Source organism: Leopardus geoffroyi, chromosome D3, assembly GCF_018350155.1.
Source record: "Leopardus geoffroyi isolate Oge1 chromosome D3, O.geoffroyi_Oge1_pat1.0, whole genome shotgun sequence".
NCBI lineage: Eukaryota > Metazoa > Chordata > Mammalia > Carnivora > Felidae > Leopardus > Leopardus geoffroyi.
This window is the reverse complement of record NC_059339.1, coordinates 46,115,257-46,136,182: the sequence shown is the minus strand read 5'-3', so window position 1 is coordinate 46,136,182 and position 20,926 is coordinate 46,115,257. Positions and strand designations below refer to the sequence as shown.

Sequence of the window (20,926 nt, the reverse complement as noted above, 5' to 3'; positions counted from 1 at the left end):
GTAACTTTTCTTACAAAATAAACACACTCCTCAATCAAATGTCCTAGCATATTGCTGAATTTGTGCACTTTTAAAAGTCCAAGGCTTTAAATGCACGGAGAGAAACTGCCTTGGAAAGTAAGCACGCCCTATTATAGCTTTCTGGAAAAGGATTAAGTGATTCCCAGGTCACTTTTTTATGTCAGTCTGGGTTTCATAAATCCAACACATCTATTTACCAAAAATAAATTTATAATATCAAAAATGTTGCACCTACTACATGCCGGCTTGGGGAAAGGAAAGAATATTGACAGCCATGGAGCAGATACAGTGTCGAGGCTGGCCGGGCCACCAGCAGCTGTGAATGCCTGGCTAGCTCAGGGTTAGTAAGAATGAAGGCAGCGTTCAAGCTCCAAAGGGCCAGACAGAGCAAGCTTCAGACTCCCCTGGGGATCAGCCCCTAGACCAGGCCACAGATCTGGGAGACCATGTCAGCGGCCAGGCACGCCTCCGGTATGCTGGAGACCTCCCTGCTAGCAACGACAGGTGGCACAATCTACCAGCTCCTTTCCTTCTCAGACTCAGCAGAAGCCGCACAGGCCCCAGCGAGGAATCTGTGGGGTGTAGAATAATGTTTCTCATGAGGCCGTGCTGCCAATGAGAAGACCTTGCTGTCAGCGAGGAAGTCTTTGAATTCACAAGCACGAGAGGACTTTTGTATCTTTGTATTGCTGCTGTGGCCATCAGTCACCTTACAGCGCTCTATTCACTCCATGGAAGGGTTCTGTTCTGATTTCCACACTAACACCTGTTGAAGTATCTTACTAAGTCTTACTAAGTCTGAAGATATTAACAATCCCTGTTGTTAATATGGATAAATTCAGTATTAAAGGGCTTTCTAGGACAGGTTAACACTAAGAGCTCTCATGCTGATCGTCATAGAAGTTTCTCTCTACCCATGTGTTAAAGGCAGCAAGCAGCAAGGGAGAGAAGCCCTCAGTCAGACTTCACCGCAGCAGCACACATGAGAGAGTGTGATGTTCTGGTCTATTCTGTTCCTCCACTTCAAGAGGCAAACTAGATTGGCATGAGGGGTGTCCAGATTATATGTGAGATGAGCCCCAAAAAAACTTTCTTCACACAGACGACTATGTTCACCTAAGTAAAAAATATACGTACCTATGAGTAACGGATCTTGCAACCTCCAAAAAGACAATTAAAGGAAAAAGATGGTGAGATGCATTTGTATCAAGGTTCCAAAATATCTGGGGACTGGAAACCCAGTCTGGCTACAGTCTACCCAAAAGCCCAGCTCTCCCCTGTACATCTCATCCTGGGATCCAGTGTAGCCCCCACCTACAGCAGCTCAGAGAGAGCTAAGGGGGCACAAAATGCAGCTGGCAAGCCACCTACACCCAAGATGACCTCTCTTTCTAGAAAATGATCAAAACTGTAGCAAAACCTACTTATCTCTCTGCCTTCCTCTTCCAGCTCTCTGATATTACCTACACAAGAAGCCAAACTCTATAAGATACACTGTACATCTTCCATTCACCCTTCCAGGTCCACTCTCCAGGACCACCTTTTTCTTTCTGCCTTCTGCTCTGGGGCTGAACTTTATGGGCTACAACAAGGATCTCTTGCCCACTGGCTTCCTGTTGGGTTTGGCCAGTGGGAGGCACCAGCAGGAGATCAGAGGGTGGGAGAAGAGTGAGTTCAAGATATTTATTCTGCTGGCTCCCTCTCTGCCCAGAACGCAGGGGTACCATCCTGACACTGAGCGTAACAGATGTCTACCCAATGCAGTAGACATCACTAGTACTCACAATACCCGTCTCCTCCACTGTGGCTGGATTACATTACCCAGCCTCCCGCACACGGCAGGGGGAGGGGGGGGGGGCGCTACACCGCCAATTCTTGCCAATGGAGGTCACCTGTGTGGTCAGGAGCAGGTGGGTCTTCTCTATGCGCTCTCTTTCCTCATCTGCTGACCAGGTGCAGGGGATCTAGAGGTGGACTCTGAGGTCCTACAGGATGCCTGTACCTCTAGATAAAAAGAGTGTGCTTCCCTGAATGACTGCGTGGAGTAGATTCCACCTGCTGCCCACACTGGACTGTGACATGAACAAAAAATTAACCTTTATTTTGTTATGCCCCTGAGACTCGGGGATTATTTGTCAGAATAGCAGGCTAACACCTGAGGGGCTGTCATCTTTGACTTCGTCCTCTTCGAATAGAATGATTTCTCTTCAACAACTAAACTTCAAAGTTACATCTAGTATTTCATACAAGAACAACTCCTATGCCGACACCATTACTGGCTGTAAAGATTACTTGAAAGGCAGTTAATCTGATAAGCAAAAAAAAAAAAAAAAGGTAACAGAAACTGTTCTGTAGGCACTTAGAAACACTACTCACCCGCCGAGTGACGGTTGGATCTCTCTGTGCTTTGGAAATGAGGTGTCCAAGAAGGGTGTTGGTTCGGAGAAAACACAGGCGGATGTTTGTAGCCTTTGTGAACTCCCTCAGGGTGTGAGAGAAAGTAAAATTTTTTGCACCTGGTCGACCATTTATCAAGGACACCACAATCTAAAATAGTCACACACAGAAGGGAAAAAAGTCCTTTCATGAAAATACAGCCACAAGTAACTAAAAATAACATTTTTTTTTTTTAGTTTGGTTTCTTTGAGCCATTAGAGTTTGTAGGTGGTCTCGGGTCTTGTTTATGTCTAAAAATATCATTGCTAGTTTTGTCTTTCCTTCCCACTTCCAGTTCCAAATTCTGGCTATCTCTCCTTAAAACCTGGGCTCTCAAAAATTGTTATCATTTCATTTTCAAACCCTTTGTTCTATCAGTGTAGTTTTGGGGTTGTAATACTATGAAATGTTGAAAATATAAATATAATCTATAAATCTATAAATCTTAAAATCTATAAATATAAGAAAACAACTTTTGGTTGCATTGAAGAAACAAAGCTCCAGTTACCTAAAAACCTAAATGAGGTTGAAGAAAGGAAGTCTCTGGATATAGAGTTGACTGTGGAAAGGACAAAAAGATCTATACAAAACCCAGGTTTGGTTTTAAAGCCTGAAGTGATGAAGTCCAAGTGCCAACAATAAGAGACAGGAACCACTCATCAGCCATTGGAAGATACTGGATAGAGTTGCTCAAGAAAGATCTCTCCACCTAAAACAGGGAGACTGGCATCCTTAAAGAAGCTCATTTGAGGGGCACCTGGGTGGTTCAGTTGGCTAAGCATCCTACTCTTGATTTCAGCTCAGGTCATGATCTCCTGGTTTGTGAGATCTAGCCCCGCATCAGGCTTCACGATAACGGATGACCATGCAGAGCCTGCTTGGGATTCTCTCTCCCTCTCTCTCTGCCCTTCCCCCGCTCACAAGCATGTGCTTGCATCCACGCACATGCGCCCTCTCTCCCTCTCTCTCAAAATAAATAAACTTAAAAAAAAAAAGTTCATTTGAAAACTCATTTCATGCTCATGACGGCCTCACTTTCCAGGGAATTCTTCTCCAATTTTCCCCATTCTATTTTCCCATCTCTCATAACAATGGCCTAGCTGGCTTCACTAGGACTAAATGCAACTCCAAAAGGACAGCAATTCTTTTCTCCCTTATGGATGATTCTCACCCTGACCAGAAGGACCAGGGATTCATGCTATCACCTACCCTTCATCTCCTCACTCTTACAGGGGATATTTATTTGTGAAGCAGTGGGAGGGCTCTTCACCTCAATCACCAGCAACCCACTTTTTCAACATTCCCCAGAAAAGACAGTTCAAGACCTGTGAGCCTTGAATCCAGAGTCCTGACTTCCAAAGAATTTGAGACCTCAAATAGAACTTCCAATGTCAATTATACCTCGATTTAAAAAAAAAAAAAAAAGGAATTTCCAACCCAACTTATTCTGGGAGTCTGCAGTGTGAATTCTTTACTAGTCAGTTCCAAGTTCTGGTTTCCATCATGACCTATGTTAGACGTTGAAAGTGCAAGTTTCACAGTTACGGAAACTTTTATATCCTCATGTTCATTTCTGAGTCTTATCTCTCCCATCCTCCCGTATCAACTTACCTCACCATTTTCCAAAGGTACAATCCGGGAATATTCAGTAGTACAAAGTACATCATCATCTTGGCTGATAGCCATATTTGCATTCTGCCCAAATTGTTCCAAACAATCTACTTTAGAGTCTAGGAATAAAAGATTTTAACACTATAAAATAAAATATTATGATCTTATTGTAAATCTCTTAAGAAATCTTATGTATCCAGGGCGTCTAGGTGGCTGGGTTGGTGGAGCCTCTGACTCTTGATTTGGGCTCAGGTCATGATCTCACGGTTCGTGGGATCAAGCCCCATGTCGGGCTCTGTACTGACAGCATGGAGCCTGCTTGAGATTCTCTCTCTCTTCCTCTCTCTCGCTCTCAAAATAAATAAACATTTTTAAAAATAATAAAAAAAAGTAAAGAAATCTTACATTTTCTTAAGAAAATCCATCAGAAGGAAAGAACAGAGAAACACTTAAGGTTTTTAGACAAAAGCTTAAACTAAAGTTTTTAATTCATGAAAGAAAATACCAAGCCATGTCAGGCCACTGACTTCCAACAGAAATGTGTGGAGATGTGGTTCTAACTCCTCACTCCTCATTAGGCAAGTTTACCCTCTAAGGAGCATTCATGGAAAGCCCAGTGAGTTTGTAAGCCAAATTTCTATCTGCCTCAATTCATCATAGGGTTCAGAGACACTGACACTCTTCATTAGTTGAAGATAACAGGGTCAAGGTAAATAATGTGAGATGCAGGATCCATGAAGATGAAACTTAGTCCCTAATTCTACATAAAAGGAAAAGGACTGGAGCTATGGCCCAGTTACAGGTACACTGCTTCTTCCTAAACAGTGGTAAAAGGTTTATCATAAAAGGCATTTCAACCTCAGTTCCGCATGTGTATCCTTGGAATTAACACATGCATGCTTGAGTAACAAGAATGTTCTGAGAGTAAACCAGAAAGTTAAAATTGACCCGTTCCTAATTAGCCAAACTGAGAGACTAATTTTCTAGTTAAATCCAGTGTTGACCTGTTGCAAATAATTAAAGTACCTCATAACATAGTCATAAGCAAGGTTACTTACGAGCAAAGTATTGCCAAGGTGAGTAGGTGCTTCCAAAGTCTACAGATCTTTCCAAGACCCAAAGATCAGGGCGAGGAGAATTTGCAAATTTGATTATAATATAGGCCACATGGAAAAGCTGATAAAGCAAAGGAGATACAGTTATTATACAACCTTGACCATCTCTATGTGATGCTGATCCAAGGAAACACATCGAGCCACCCCTCTCCCAAGATCCAGATCCTATTTATAACTGCCTACAGGGCAACTCTGTCTCAGTGCAGACTCTTAAGCTTATGGTGTTCAAAACCAAATCATCATTTTTCTTTCTCCACCAGATCTATACATAAATCTTTGTCACACCTTATTCATTTCATCCTTGATTTTTAACAAGGCTACACAGTATCTTAAAGCCTGTATCTTCGAAAAATCTTATATCAAGCAACAACCATATTGTGCTAAGCTCTCCCAGGACCAAGAACCAACAGTACAGCCCAGAGTGTCTCCCAGGAGTGCCACGGCCCCTGGTTCCAGGTCTTGGAGAGCTCACAGCTGCAGAACTGAGAGCAAAGCAACTCTTTGGTAGAGTAATAGTACCTCCTTCCCCTGCATCATCTCCACTGTCTCCTTTTTTCTGGATTGTTCTCCCTCTTTTTGATTTTCTCGTTCATCCTCATTGCTCTTTTGCCCATGGCCAGAACCATGCATAAATATGGAAGAGACACGGGGAGACTTTGGTCCTTTCTTTGCCCTCCCCCTGATGAATCGCAACATGCCTCCCACAATGGACCTCAGTCATCCTTGCAAATCTACTCTTACCCTTCCCTGAAAACTTATATGGCTTGGATTTTGAACCCTGAAAGTCTATGTATTTCCCAAAGAGCCTGATATGACAATAAACACAGGTGTTAAATATGTTAACATGTCAATGAACAAGGATTATCTCTACCCCCCCATGCTCTCCACCCCCCGCACTCCCTGACCCCAAGTAACAGAGCCAACAGTGACTCTCAGAAGAGGATTCCCCCACCTTATTAACTAGCCCAACAGAGCAATTTGAACAATGAGTATGTCTAGTTAGAGAAAGAGGCAGTACTCAGATTTTGTGAGATCCTTTCATTTCTTAGGGACAAAATAAGGGGGTTTCCTCTTTATATTTTTTCACATACAATGATATGGTAAGAGTCACATATTTTAAAAAATTAAAAAGTCTAGGGGTGCCTGGGTGGTTCGGTTGGTTGAGCAGCTGACTTCAGCTCAGGTCATGATCTCACGGCTCGAAGGCTCATGAGTTCGAGCCTCACATCGGGCTCTGTGCTGATAGCTGAGAGCCTGAAGCCTGCTTCAGATTCTGTGTCTCCCTCTCTCTGCCCCTCCCCCACTAGTACTCTGCCTCCCTCCCTCTCTCTCTCTCTTTCTCTCTCTCAAAAATAAATCTTAAAAAAAAAAAAAAAAAGTCTTAGAACTAGCAGCTAGTTGCAAATGCTCCAAACCTGGTACTAGAAGCCAAAATCTTTGGGACAATGGTTTTCAAATTTTAGTCTCAGGACCCATGCACACTTCTTACAGTTATTGAGAACCTCTAAAAGCTTTTGTTTATATGGGTTATATCTCTTGGTAATGTACCCATATTAAATATAAAAGCAGAGAAAATTGAAAAATCTATCACCAGTTCACTTAAAATAATAATAAACCCACTACATGTTAACATAAACACCATATTTTTATAAAAAAATTACTACCTTTTCCAAAACTTAAAAACTGTACAGAGAGTAGTGGCTTCACTTTACATTTTTAAAGCCTCTTTAAATGTGTGCATTAATAGAAGACATTTGGATTCTCACACTGCTTCTGTATTGTTTTGATTGAAGTATTTAAAGAAAATCTGGCTTCGCATAGATCTGTTATGGGAAAGGGGAGGATCTCAAAGCTTGTGGACCTCCTGAAAGGTCTTGGGGACCTCAAAGGGTTCCAAGCCACACTGTGACAACCACTGCTCTCGGTCACAGAGATTACCCTTTGCCCTAAGAAGCCCCTTGGCTTATTCTCTGCAGAAGGAAGAATTGTCACACCAATGACAGAAAACCCTAAATTCAGCCAGTTCTGTCCCAGTCAAACACTTGTTCTTTGATCTTGAAAAAAAAGCCGCTTCACTGGCTCAGATTAATGCTCCCAGATTATTTACTGATCCTTGGAAATAAATGATCCAACCTCATGGAGAAAAACTGATTAGGAATTGTAAGGTATTCTGAAAACCATAATCTATTCTAAAGACAGAAATAATTTCGAAAAGACACATACGATTATTACATAGTGAAGGAATTCAGAGGAAATCCCAGAACTCCAAGTTTGGAAAATCACTACAAATGTATTTCCCTGAAAACTATTTGCATATCTCTTAGACCACATCAAAGTAAGACTGCCTTTAGACATGAGTAAGATAGGATATAAAGGAAACATTTTTGGATACAGGAATCATTCAAAGCATTCTTAACCTCTTCCCTCAAAATTCCACAATCATAGCACACACACACCATAAAGAACAACATATTTACTTAATAGTTTATGATCTAACAGTTAGTATGTTCCAGGTACTACGTGAGACACCTCACAAACATTCTCTCTCAAGAAGTTAAGTAACGTGTCCAAGTATTTTAGGCTTAAAATCCTGAGCCTATGTGTATTCTACTCACTGATCATTAGCTAAGCCATAGAACCTAAGAGGTACTTAACAGTTGACCTGTTTCATCCTAGGGGGAGTAAATTATCAGAAAACTTCCAAATACCATTATTGCCAATCACCCTAAGATTCCATTATAGGGAGCCTGGAGATGGGGAGCTATGTTGTAATACGTCTCGAGGATTATTTGAGTGCATTGGTTTTTCCAAAGCTGCACTTTCTGCTACTGAAAACTCCAAATAAATAAAACAGTCTCGGTGGCTCAGAAGGGATACTCTTTTTGTTTCACTTCATCCTGTTCCAAGGTAATGTCTCCTTTCTGTCTGGATTGTTCTCCCTCTTTCTGATTTGGATTTGATTGGATTGGATTTGACCTGGATTGTGCTCCCTCTGAAGCAAGCACAGCAGTGAAAAATTCCAAATCTAGGAGCCGGTACAGACATGCCTCAGTGTGCTTCCCCCCACCACCTGCCAACCTGTGGAAGCCTGCCACCCGGTCTAATTTAATAAGCCTACTGATCCTACCAACTCGTCTTCCAGTGCCCATGGGATGGGACATCCCTTCCATTTTCATCTTAGGAACTGGTTTCTGAGGTTCCTCAACGCATGTTTAAGTGCCCCGACTGTTGCTAGGGTGCACTTTGTTTCTTCTGACCCCATCTGCATGACCAGACCCTATGGTTTCTCTATCACCACCACCGCTGTGTAACCTGCAGTCAATTCTCGCTGAGAACTCCAGCTCTGCAGCAAATGTCCTCTGAGATTCAAAATGTCACTGCAAGGCAAAGTGAGTGATCCCCAAAGTGGGTTTGCAGCTCGGTTCATTCAAGTCAAGCCAACAGGTATGAATCTATTTTTTTTTTTTTACTTGATGATTTAAAATCACATGCCTTTTAAATGGCTCCTTCCAGGGGTGCCTGGGTGGCTCAGTTGGTTGAGCGTCCAACTTCAGCTCAGGTCATGATCTCACAGCTTGTGAGTTTGAGCCCCGTGTCAGGCTCTGTGCTGACAGCTCAGAGCCTGGAGCCTGCCTCAGATGCTGTGTCGCCCTCTCTCTCTCTGTTCCTACCCCGCTCACACTGTCTCTCTCTCTCTCTCTCTCAAAAATAAACATTAAAAATAAATAAATAAATAAATAAATAAATAAATAAATAAATAAATAAAGGGCTCCTTCTGTTAAACTCCCAGTATTAGTTACTTATGCTTGCTCCTGATCACTCACAATTCTTCAAAGCATTCATGAGTGACTTACGAGATTCACAGACGTAAACAAGGGCCCTTCATGAGGCTAGAAAGTGCCAGACTATGAAAGCTCTAGAAGCAGAAAAGCAGGGGCAGAGCTGTGCAATTCAGAGAAATAATATTTGGGAGTCAAAGATAAGGAGGAAAAAATGACCAGGAAGAACTGAGCTGTAGTCTTTTCTCCATGTGATTTTGGAATGAGCTGCAGAGGGCTTGAACTTCATGGTCTTGGAATGAGCTGCAGAGGGCTTGAACTTCATGATCAATCAGCTGGAGATACAAAGTAGTCTTTTAAATAATGTTTCAAGAAGCAGGTAATAGGGGCACCTGGGTGGCTCAGTCGGTTGAGCGTCTGACTTCAGCTCAGGTCATGATCTCACAGTTCGTGAGTTTGAGTTTGAGCCCCGCGTTGGGCTCTGTGCTGACAGCTGAGAGCCTGGAGCCTGCTTCAGATTCTGTGTCTCCCTCTCTCTGCCCCTTCCCCGCTCATGCTCTGTCTCTCTCTCTGTCTCTCAAAAATGAATAAACGTTAAAAAAAATTTTTTTTAAAGAAGCAGGTAATATAATAGGTAGAGTGTGAGGCACTTTGACTTCAAACACCTTTAAAGTGAGCAGGTGAGACAAGATGGCATCATCTGACCTTTGCTTCTCTGCCAATGCTCACCATTCTGAAGCCTCTGAGATTCCAGCTCACTACAGCCCATGATTTCAGGGCCTTCCCAGATGGCCACGTAGTACATGTTCAATAAATACTGTGGATAGATGCATGGACGGATGGATATTAAAGTTGTGTAGCTGCCTCCAAGTTCAGGAGGCAGAGGTGAACCCCCAAGTGTTCTAGCTAGTGCCCAAGCTCGGTGGACTGCTAAGGGTGCAGGAGAACCAACCCCCTGCACTGAATCCTTTGCCTTGCCACCTGCTGGGCACGTGACTCTAAGCACTTCCCTGAACCACTCTGAGATTTTATGTCCTCGCCCATAAAATAGTAACATAAAATGACCATAAAAAATATTTGTTAAGTAAATAAGAAGCAATAACATCCATGTCATACAAAGTTTATGTTCTCATCTAAAAGAGCACCAATCATGCTCTGTGGCATATATTCACTTTGATCTGTTGTTCCCACATTTGTGTCTTAATCACTCCTGTATCCTCAGAATAGGTGCTTAATAAATGTTGTTGAATTGAAATGAAATTAATAAATGGGACACGCGAAATTGCAAAATGCTATGCAAATGTATCTAAAGTCATATCTGGAATTAGCTTCTCACTCAACTAGATAGCACACCCTCCACCAAAAGTCTTAAGTTTGTGATATGAAATTAGTCTGCTCTAACAGCTTTAGAATTTGATAAGCATATTGCTCCACAAAGTGGAGTAAAATTTCTAATTCACTTTTCCAACGTTTTATTTTGCCTGATTTTCAACCCTCCAGGAAAGCTCAAAGAATGGTACAATGGACATCAATATGTTTTTCACCGGATGCACAAAACGTTAACATTTTGCCATACTTGTGCTCTCTCTCACGTATGCTCTTTCTGCACGTGCACACGCACACGCACACACACACATACACACACTCTGTGTTTGAATCTTTGCAAGTAAGTTTCAGACATCACTATGCTTCACCTCTAACTATTTCAGCAGGTATATCCCAAGAACATGGACTTTTCTACACACTCTCAACATTTTGATGTCTAAGAAATTTTTACCATTTGTACAAAAACATTATCTAACACACTGTCCATATTCAAATTTCCCTGATTCTCCTAACAATACCCATTGGATTCCAATCCAGGATTACATGCACCATGTACCTATTAAGTTTTTTGTGTCCTATAACCTCGAGCAGTCCCCCCATGGTTTTTGTCTTTCCTGACATTGGCATTAAGAAGAGTCCACGTCCTTTCTGTCACAGAAGGGTCCACAATCTGAATTTGCCTGATTATTTTCTCATGATCTGATTAAGCATTTTGGCAAGACTACTTCTTGCATTACCTTTCTTCTCATGGCATCACGCCAGGGGGCACGAGATGCCAGGTGGTCCTATTATCAGTGGTGCTATGTTTGATCCTCTGTCTAATGAGGTGTCCACCAGATTTCCCCCATCATTATCTTTTTACCTTTGTCATTAATCAGTAACCTGTGAAGAGGCACCTTCAAACATTTAGTTTCTATTAGCTAAATTATAAACATTCCCACTCTCCATGTAAAAATACGAATACAAGTTAGGAAAATTAAGGCCCAAAATATGGAACGAAACCATTAAACTTCTTCTGTGTCTGGTGCCCATTTAGAAACTCATCTATGGAGCTAATTCTATAGACAAAAATGTTAATTGCGAAGGAAAAATGCAGATCGAGTGAAATTAAACTCTATTTTGGTAACCTTGTTTGAGAACGTCTCACAAAATGAAATAGAATCCTCATAAAACAATCAAGGCCAATGATGAAAACACAACTCAGCTGGCCTGAAAAAAGGATCCTTTTAATCATGGTCCAAAGAACACATCTGCCAATGGCAGAACAAAGTCACCCCTTTCTTGTAAGTTTATCATCACCTGGGGCTGAAAAACCCAGTCTCTGGCACCATCAAAAAGACTGTGCTCAGGAGAAAAGTCACTTTGTCCCTCCGTGCCTCTTACTGTCTCCCAGAAGCACCTGCTCACCTGTGAGGAGGGAATGTGGATCATTTCAGAAACTTACAGGAAGGGACTCAAGAGGTCCCTAGGTCAACCTCTCACCCAGGTTAAGAACCTTCACCCAAGAATCTCTTTTTGAGAGGAAACCCACAGCATTGCTGACAAGTTCCAGCCATTATCCATGGTGTTTTGTCAAAAACTTTCTGTCCTAAGTCCACTTCCCCTGCCTTGGAGTAACACAGATCTCCACTCTTTATCCCACATGACAGCCTGCCCAGGGTTTAAATACCGACAACCATGTTTCCCTGGGTTCTTTTTAAGGAATTAAAATTCCAGTCAGCAGGAGGCAAAGACAGGGGTAGAAAGTGGAAAGGAGAGAAGAATCAAGTCTCTCATTTCCTCATTAAAAATAACTACAGTAGCCTGAGAAATAGCAACCCTAAAGCAAAATTGAGTCTAAAGATTTGGAACACTCCAATAACTTGGAAAATGACAAGCCTACTATTTTTTAATGGAAGATTTCAAGAAAAAAAAATTGAAAGATAGAAAAAAGGTCAAACACTTGCATCTATATCTTATTTCTGATGAGTTCTTAACTCTGAGAAAAAAATGATTAATGCCATAGAGCGGGATTTTCAGTCCTTGTGGACTTTAAGCATTATTCCCCAAGTAGACTCAAAGTGCAGAATTTGAGACTAGCATATGTTGCTCAGGAACATTTTATCTACAAGTAACAATTTACAAAATGGTGGTGGTTTTAAATAAGCTGAAGCCCCCTGGAATCTAAGAACTCTGGGTCCAATTTCCTAGTAACACCTTATATTTTATCCTGCTCTGGTTACTCTAACTGTCCGAAATTTTTTTTTTTTTTTTTTTTTTTTGTCTAGGGCCTGATTCTCCCTGTAAAACTCAGGGAGTTTTCTGTAAGAAAATTGCCCGTGGCATTTGGTTCACTCACTGAACTGAAAAGCAGCCTAAGAATTTGTCTGACAAACTATTCAGAACAAGGGAAATTACACAGTCAGGATCTTTCAAGGCAAAGAGGTTTCACTAATGCAATGTTAATTACCAAAGACTAAGTCATCAAACTCTTCCTTGAATCTGGTTAAAATTTTTTAGACTCAGTGATTCCTGAAAATAGATTGATCTCTATAAATGGCTTATATCAGGCTTCAACAAAATATTTCTCAGTCATGGTGATTTCTCTTCAATCAGATTCCAAACTATGTGACTGTCATTTTTCATAAAGAAGATCACACCCTCCTTGGGGCACCTGGGTGGCTCAGTCGGTTGAGCTTCCAACTCTTGATTTCAGCTCAGGTTATGATCCCCGAGTCATAGGATCAAGCCCCGCGTCAGGCTGAGAGGTAAGTGTGGAGCCTACTTGGGATCCTCTCTCTCTCTCTCTCTCTCTCTCTCTCTCTCTCTCTCTGCCCCTCCCCTACTCATTTTCTCTCTTTCTCAAATAAAAAAAAATTTTTTAATTAAAAAAAAAAAGATCATACCCTCCAGAATGTCCCAGGCTCTTCCTCTTGACAAATATCTTTCTACCTAGAGAGTTGTAACATTTTGGGCCTGCACTCATAATGGTCCTTTCCTACTCTTATGGGCTATCTTATTCCCTTTTCCTCTGTTACTTCTTTCTTAAGTTCACCAACCATGGCTAGATCATAGTTTTACCTAAGGCTAAAATTATCCTTTTGGCTGTGTATCCAACGATCTTCCTGATGACAGGGCACCTCAGAAACCTTTTCAACAACAGTTGTAAGTGTCTGTAGAGCATAATGGTGGTCACCTAGATTTTATTACATGAACTTAAGAATAACAGAATGAACTTTAAGCTGACATGTCATTTCAGACCAGCTGGGCTACAGATTAAATATTCTTAGAACTCATCCTTTGGCCAAAAGTGGTCTTTACCTCCTGAACACTAAATCCCCTGGTGTGGTTCTCCAAGGGGATGGTACCACCAGCTGGGGTGTGTGGAGAATGTAAAGAGACATTTTCCTGGTTGTCACAACAACAAGCCCAAATAAAGGAAGAGACCATGCATCTGCAGCGGCATCATCTCCACCCTGAGAAAGATCACAGCCAGTCCCGGGTGAGGACGCTGCTTCCCGGGTGTCTGGGACCTGCCATCCAGAGTACCAGTGGAGAGGCAGCCACGTCACAGGCATTTGTCCGATGTTTATTGAGACTTTTGAGGACCTGAATGCCCTTCCCACCTTATGAATCTGGGGCTGGGAACGGAATGCACCCTCCAACCTTAGAAGCTGAAAATGCCAGCTTCCTGACTCCTGTGGCAGGTAAGGCAATACGAGTACATGACCCAGGCTCAGCTAATCAGAAGTCTCCTTCCAAGATTTTACTCCTAGAGCAAGTGATACAAAGAGGTAGGGGCACAGACAATGAAGAATTCTTTCTGGAAGCAACAAAGATGGCAGTACCATCTGGCTTCTAGGGATAGTTGCCGACCCCAGCACAGGTGTACTGCGTCCAGAGTCCAGACTCAGGGCTGACTGTTCATCAGTACCTGCTGCCGCAAGTGGCATGCGGCCACAGCTGTGTCCTTTGCAGACCCGCCTATGGGTCAGACCGTGCAAAACCTTTGCTTCTGCCCATTCTCTGAGCCTGATTCTCCGTGCTCTTGAAAACCCCTCCCGCTACCTCACCTCTGCTCCTTCCACTCTCAGAGGTGACCTCTTCTCTTTCACAGGGAAAATGAGAACTACCAGAAAGGGACTGCCTTCCCTTCCCTTTGCAAATCTATGAGCCATTTGCAACTACACATCTTCTTTTTCCCTCTGGACCAATGGAGGGAGGAGCCTCTTCTTGTCTAAAGCCAATCCCTTCCTCAGGACTCTGGGTCCCCTCCTGCCTTCTGCTGTATCCTTCCGATCAGCTTTTAAAGTCTCTTCCATCTCGAAGTCAGGAAAAGCTTCTCCTTCCATCCAAACCCCCTCCTCCCCTCACAGAGCACTTCTTGTAAGAGTATGCACTGTCTTGTCCGTTGCTCACCTCTCACTCACTCCCAGCTCACCCAGGGTTAGATCTCAGTCTTTCCTCACTCATACAACACTATCCCCACATCATACCATGACTCTCGGTATTTATTTCTCTAGCCCAGACATTCATGGAAATTTCAGACCCACATTACAACTATCTGCTCCATCACCACCTGAAAGACATCACCTCCTTCTCAACTCAGCAGGACCCAGTGAAGCCTGATCCCAGCACCCCCAGAGCCTGCTAATTCCTCTTTAATCCATGGGTCTCAGCGAAGCCTTCTCTCTAGTGAGTCCTCTGTATTTTATGCTTTCTGGAGCATCCTGTTTTTCCTTTAAAACACTCCTTACAGGATAACTAAATAAATATTCATAGCTAGAGTGCTCATGACCTAGTGAATACAGGATGGGTGTCTGATTATCCTGCTCACTCAGGAACTGCAACAGGAATCCTCTGGCTACACATAGCTTAGGTCAGGGCAGTGCGCGCACTTTGCCTGGATGAGGGTGGGGCTGGTAGGCGGCCAAAACCCTAAGGATTGCACTTACTTGGCATAAAACAGGACAGCTCAAAGTCACCTTCACTGTATGGAAATGGTGCCTCTTGGCTGGGCTCTCAGATCTGGACATGAGATGGCCTCTTGTGTCCCAAAGGATCCCACTCAAATGCCCTGGCTCCTGCGGACCAGAGCAAGCACTTTCATAGCCAGACAAATGTATGGCACATTGTGAAGCCGCAGGGTAGGCAGAGGCCTGGGTGTGAAGGGTCAGAGTGCAATGGGGTGAAGGGAGGTGGTGGGAAGCAGATGGAGTGTGGACGGGCTCCACGCCTGACGGCTATCAGGAAAAGTGGGTTCTGTGCCCATCTCAGCATCTGCCAGAGTCAGTAACCTTGGGTCAGTTTTCTGAAATCCACCCCCAGGCGAGACACAGTTAGGAATTTAAGCAGGGATTCAAGCCTGCCCCAGACAGGATGTGGGGTAGAACCTGAGGGAAGAGGGCAGGGTGACCAGACACAGCCACGGCAGATGTAGGTTAAACCGAGAAACCGGAGCCAGTGGCCCCGAGCTAATGAGCTCCAGGTGAATGTGAGAGCAATTATACTCCACCCTGCACGCTGGCAGAGAAGGGGACTGCGGTGGGGGAGTGGTCGGTGGGGACACCTTCCATGCCCACAGGACCCATCCCACTCAATGCCAACCACCACCTCGCGAGAATGAGGTCTGAGTCTGAAGATGGTAGGTGGGGTGAGTGACTAGGCATTCTAGAAAGGTGGGTCTGAGGGTGGAGGGTGGGTAGAGCCCCAAGTCCCATCATCAAACCTCCACACGATGACCCACCCCCCTCTCTCACTTCCCATGGGTCCACCCCTACCCACTCCCTTCCCCTTCCTGCTCTTCCTTCCTGAAGCCTCTCCCCAACCCAAGGCACCTTTTGTCCCTGTGCCCCAAAAGCTACACAGAAAGGGAGGATTATACCATAACGTTAATGCCATCCCATCTTGCAAACATGGCACGTGACAGCCATTTTAGCTACACAAGGGTTATGGGTTTTTAAGACATAGCTCAGGAAGTCCTTTTTATAACATGTTTTTTTTTTTTCTGGGGGAAAAATGCAACACGAGTTCTAAATACCTGATGTAGCTTTTAGCACCCACCTCATTTATACTTTTATATGATTTCCCCTAAGGCAACATTCCATTAATTAAATGAATGTGAAAGACCATCTCACTAATGACTGTACAAACACCAACCCTGCCGTAGTGGTCAGACGCAAAGAAATGGACACACATACAGTCTCAATGCACTTTCAAAAAACATAAAGTACGTCAATATGGAAGACATCAAACCAGATGTCACAGCACATTTCTACAAAGTATACGTGTGTATATGTGTATACATACATGCGTGTGTGAATATATACGCGTGTATGAATACATACACGTATTCGTGCCCATGTACACACAGTCACACTCATTAGAATGGTGACAGTCAACAGACTGGTTACACTGCAGCTGACAATCAACAGAGAATCTCAGGAATTAAAGCTGCATCTCACTCACGCCAGACGTCTCTTGAGGGTGGACTCGGCTCTACACCCTCCTCACGTGGGGACACAAACCAATAGAGCCCCTACTATCTGGAACACCACTGAGGCAGGGAGGGAACAGGGTGCATCACACACCAAGTCGGGTCCCAGGACCATGCTTCCCTTCAAAGACATGGCCAAGCGCAGCTCTACTGGACATCCTGGCAAGCCAGAAATGCAGAGGTGCTGATGCTTACAGGACCCCGGGTCCTACCAATTTGGCCCCACAGCCCCTGCTAGGTTGGAAGTCAATGGTAGAAGCTGAGACTTCAGAGGAGTTGAGTTCTCTCTCCTTTTGCCCACACCCCCCACGGTGGACACAAAAGGCAACTCTACCAGAGAGAAGAAGTGTTCAACTCTGGACATTCAGCCACGCTGGGGGACGGTAGGATACTGCAGCGCTCTCAAAATTAGGTGTGCATTAGAAGCAGCTGGGGAGCATCTGAAAATGCAGATTCCCAAGATACTATTCTAGAAACTCTAATTCAGTAGGTCTGCAGTGAGGCCTAGAAACAGAGCTTAAAGCAAAAGGAAAACACACGAGCCCCTGTACAAAGGGAAGAAAAAAGGTGCCTTTAACACTACTAAAGTACACTTTTTCCTTCCTTCCATAATTTCTTTCTTGGCCAATCGTGATTTTTTATTTGCTACTTAATGCTGGACTCCCTTGGGCAAGAAGATCGTCCCTGGGTGAGAGCAGACCCTCACAGGCGCCAGGGGACTTTGCCCTGCCACTGGCTGTGTACACACCAGGATCCTCCTCCCTAAAACTGCTGGGTTGATACAACGCACCACACTGTGCTCTGGGCAAGGACAAGAGGCCAATCTCCCCTTCCTATGGACACACTACCCCAGCCCACACAGACGGGCGACTCCTGAGCGACTAGAATTTCCCCACAGAAATGTGCCTGATACCTGGATGCAGGATGGGCGAGAGACTCATTCCTGTCAAGCTGCCCATGGCTCCAGTGCCTTGAGACAGGGGTGGCCCTGCCATGCCCCTCCTTGGCGTGGTGTGCGTGTAGCCAAACCTCCATGCACCTGCTCTCAGACCCCAGCCCGGACGGCAGGGGGGAGACGGGGAGGAGGAAGAGAAGGTAGGAGATATGGAAGCACCAGGCCTTAGGGGAGCAGATGGCCAAGAACCTGTCCAGACCGGAAGATGATCCATAAGCCAGCATATCCTCCGTTGTCCTATTGGACTTCACTTACAAAACACAAACTCCAACATAAAATTATTAAGAATTTCAGGATGACATTAACTCCCAAGCAGGGGTCCCCCTTCTAGCACAGGGATTCAAGACTAACTTGGAGAAACACTGACCTAAAGACAGGCTCATCCAGAAGAGGGTAATCAAGAAAAGTCCCAACACCAAGAGTAGGACAAAAGGATAGAGACTCTGACAGCCATCCACTACTTCAGGCAGAGAGCCCCTCCATGTTCTAGAATCGGACGTCAGGGTCCCAACCACAGACTACAGGCTCTCAGAGAACTGCTAAAAGAAAACAAGACTCTAAGGCCCAGACAGATGATCACGATGGACTCGTCGGCGTGACCAACCATTCTGGTTTGCCTGGCACTGTCTTAGTTTCACTGGTGAAAATCCTACATCCCAGAAAACATCTCGATCCCCAGAAAACCAAGACAGTTGGTTGCACTATGAGCAGGGCCAATATTGGCCCGACAACCTATTTATCTTTGAATGACTAATGGAAAGGCTGCTTCCTTGTGAAATCTTCCCCAAATATACCAAACAAAGATGCTTTCACCCTCTGAGACAGGGAAACAAGGACTCCATAAAAATCTACTTTTTGCTCCTTTTCCTGCTTTGATTCTTGCTAGGAAGTGCACCCCGACCCCCCTTTCTACACGCCTCACAATGCAAATAGCGTATGACTTCCTTGTAAGGGACAGGAGTTAATGATTTCTCTAGAATAGATAACATCTAAGGAAGGACTAGGTGAGAATGACCAGCCAAAGCTCTCATAGGCCATTCCAGACCACCGGCCTGAACATCTCAATGCCAAGCCCCCCTGACTCCCAGGACTAACACCTGGGCCTTTGTCTTTGTTCTAACAGGTTCCTGAATGCCTGAAAGGACACATACAACAGGCCACAATCCTCAATAAAAACCCCCAGAGACTGAACAAAGACAAGACTCAGGCTCCTTTCCTGAGTCTCCCTGAAGCCCCATCTGTATCTTCTCTATATCTTCAATAAACTCTGCTCTCACTTCCTGCTGGCTCAAATTTGATTTCTATCCTATGCAAAGCCAAGGACCCTCTTGCCTGGTCCCGCGGGGCGCCCTCTGGGTCCCCAGACCTGGCCTGCTGGCATCATCTCCATGGTAGTTATACTTATCAGGACGCACACTAATTCTTTTTCATGAATTTGACTCCCCAAGAAGAATGTGAAGTCCCAGAAGACATAGGAGGGATCCTGTGGTATTGTAATGTATAAGAAATACATATTTGGTCCTGTCCCGTTTCTGACACACACTTCCGAAAACCCTCAGAATTTCCTAAATGATAAGAGAGCTAAATGTGCCTTTTGTTATATTAATGAGGTTTCTCGGAAAGCCTCTAGGTCACCCAGGGTGGGGACTAGCTGCCAGAGTAACTTACCCCATGATTATAGGGTTGGACCTTCCAGTCACACCCCCCCCCCGACCTTTCTAGAGGGAAAAGGGGCTGGAGGTTCAATCTATCACCAGTGGCCAGTGATTTAATCAGTCATGCCTGTGTAATAGATCTTCCATAAAAACCCAAAAGGAGAGAGTTCAGAGAGCTTCAGGGTGGATAAGCACATGAGGCTTTGGGGAGAGTGGCGCACCCAGAGAGAGATTGGAAGCCCCATGTCCTTTCCTACACACTTGTCCAAGGCATCTCTTCCATCCACCTGTTCCTGAGTTCTATCCTTTTCTAATAAACTGGTAATCTAGCAAATTAAACGTTTCTCTGAGTTCGGTGAGCCAATCTGGCAAATTAATCAAAGCAGAAGAGGGAGTTGCTGGAACTTCCAATCTGTAACTGGTAGGTCAGAAGCACAGGTGATGGGGCACCTGGATGGCTCAGTCCGTTGAGCGTCCAGTTTTGGCTCAGGTCATGATCTTACCGTTTGTGAGTTCGAGCCCCACATTGGGCTTGCGGGAGGCTGCTTAGGATCCTCAGTCCCCTTCTCTTTCTGCCCCTCCCCCATACACGCATGTGCACTCTCTCAAAACTCAGTTAACATTAAAAAAAAAAAAAAAGAAAATGATTTTATAAAAGAAGCACAGATGACAACCTAGACTTGCCACTGGGGTCTGAAGTGGGGGTGGAGCACAGTCTTGTAGGACTGAATCTTTAACCTGTGGGATCTGATGCTATCCACTTCCAGGAAGACTGTGTCAAAATTGAGTTGAATTGTAGGACACACAGCTAGTGTCCAAGAACCGCTTGGATGTCTTGGATGTGTGGGGGGAAACCACACACATTGGAACCAGAGCCGAAATTCGAAATCCCATCACAAATGCCTGGGAAAGAGAAGGGGGATGGAGAGGACCCAGCGGCTAAGGTATGACGCAGTGGCTCGATGGCAGTGGGGCAGTGGGGCACCAAGCCAGCTCAAGGCCAGCCAAGTGCCGCTCACTGAGCTGGAAACCCCAGGGTTTCCAGAACCTTTGCTCTGCAACTTGGGCTGCAGCTTAGTCCCAGAACCTGAAAGTCTGTCTCTGCTGGGCTTAGTTCCCTGAGCGTCAGGAAATGCAGGGTCAAGAAATAGGAAAAACAGACAAGTGGCTGCAGCAGCAAGTGAAAAAAAAATCAAAAGGTGCCACCTTCAAGGACTGGTCGAATAGAATTACTAAAATAATAAGAAAAAGGAGAAGGAAGAGGCAAACTAGCATTTACTGAGGATTTAGATGTGCCAGGGACTAAGGCTTTTATGTTTCGGTAGCCTTTACAATAAGCCTAGTCCGTTAGAACTAATATTATCTCTGCTTCATAGATGCAGAAACTGAAGTCTGGAGAAGATGCAGAACATGTTTATACTCACACTGTATAAAGGAACCAAGTGCCGACTGAGTCCACATCTGTCTGGGCTTCCATGCAATTAACCATCTTGCTGTTGGGGACAGCTAAGGGCCCGACAGGGCTAATGCTGGGGAGCTTGCTCCTTTCTTCA

The 20,926-nt window shown here is 44.4% G+C and overlaps 1 protein-coding gene across 3 annotated transcripts in view; it reads right to left on the bottom strand.

The window, feature by feature from the left end:
• Positions 1 to 20,926, bottom strand: part of LAMA3 (laminin subunit alpha 3) — a 274,895-nt gene that overhangs the window by 195,939 nt on the left and 58,030 nt on the right. For all 3 annotated transcript variants that reach the window (XM_045458939.1, XM_045458940.1, XM_045458941.1), the window contains 3 exons: positions 5,127 to 5,244; positions 4,069 to 4,187; positions 2,398 to 2,568 (listed from right to left, as the gene is read on the bottom strand). In XM_045458939.1, coding sequence (XP_045314895.1) covers positions 2,398 to 2,568; positions 4,069 to 4,187; positions 5,127 to 5,244 — 408 coding nt within the window. The remainder of the gene's footprint in view (positions 1 to 2,397; positions 2,569 to 4,068; positions 4,188 to 5,126; positions 5,245 to 20,926) is intronic.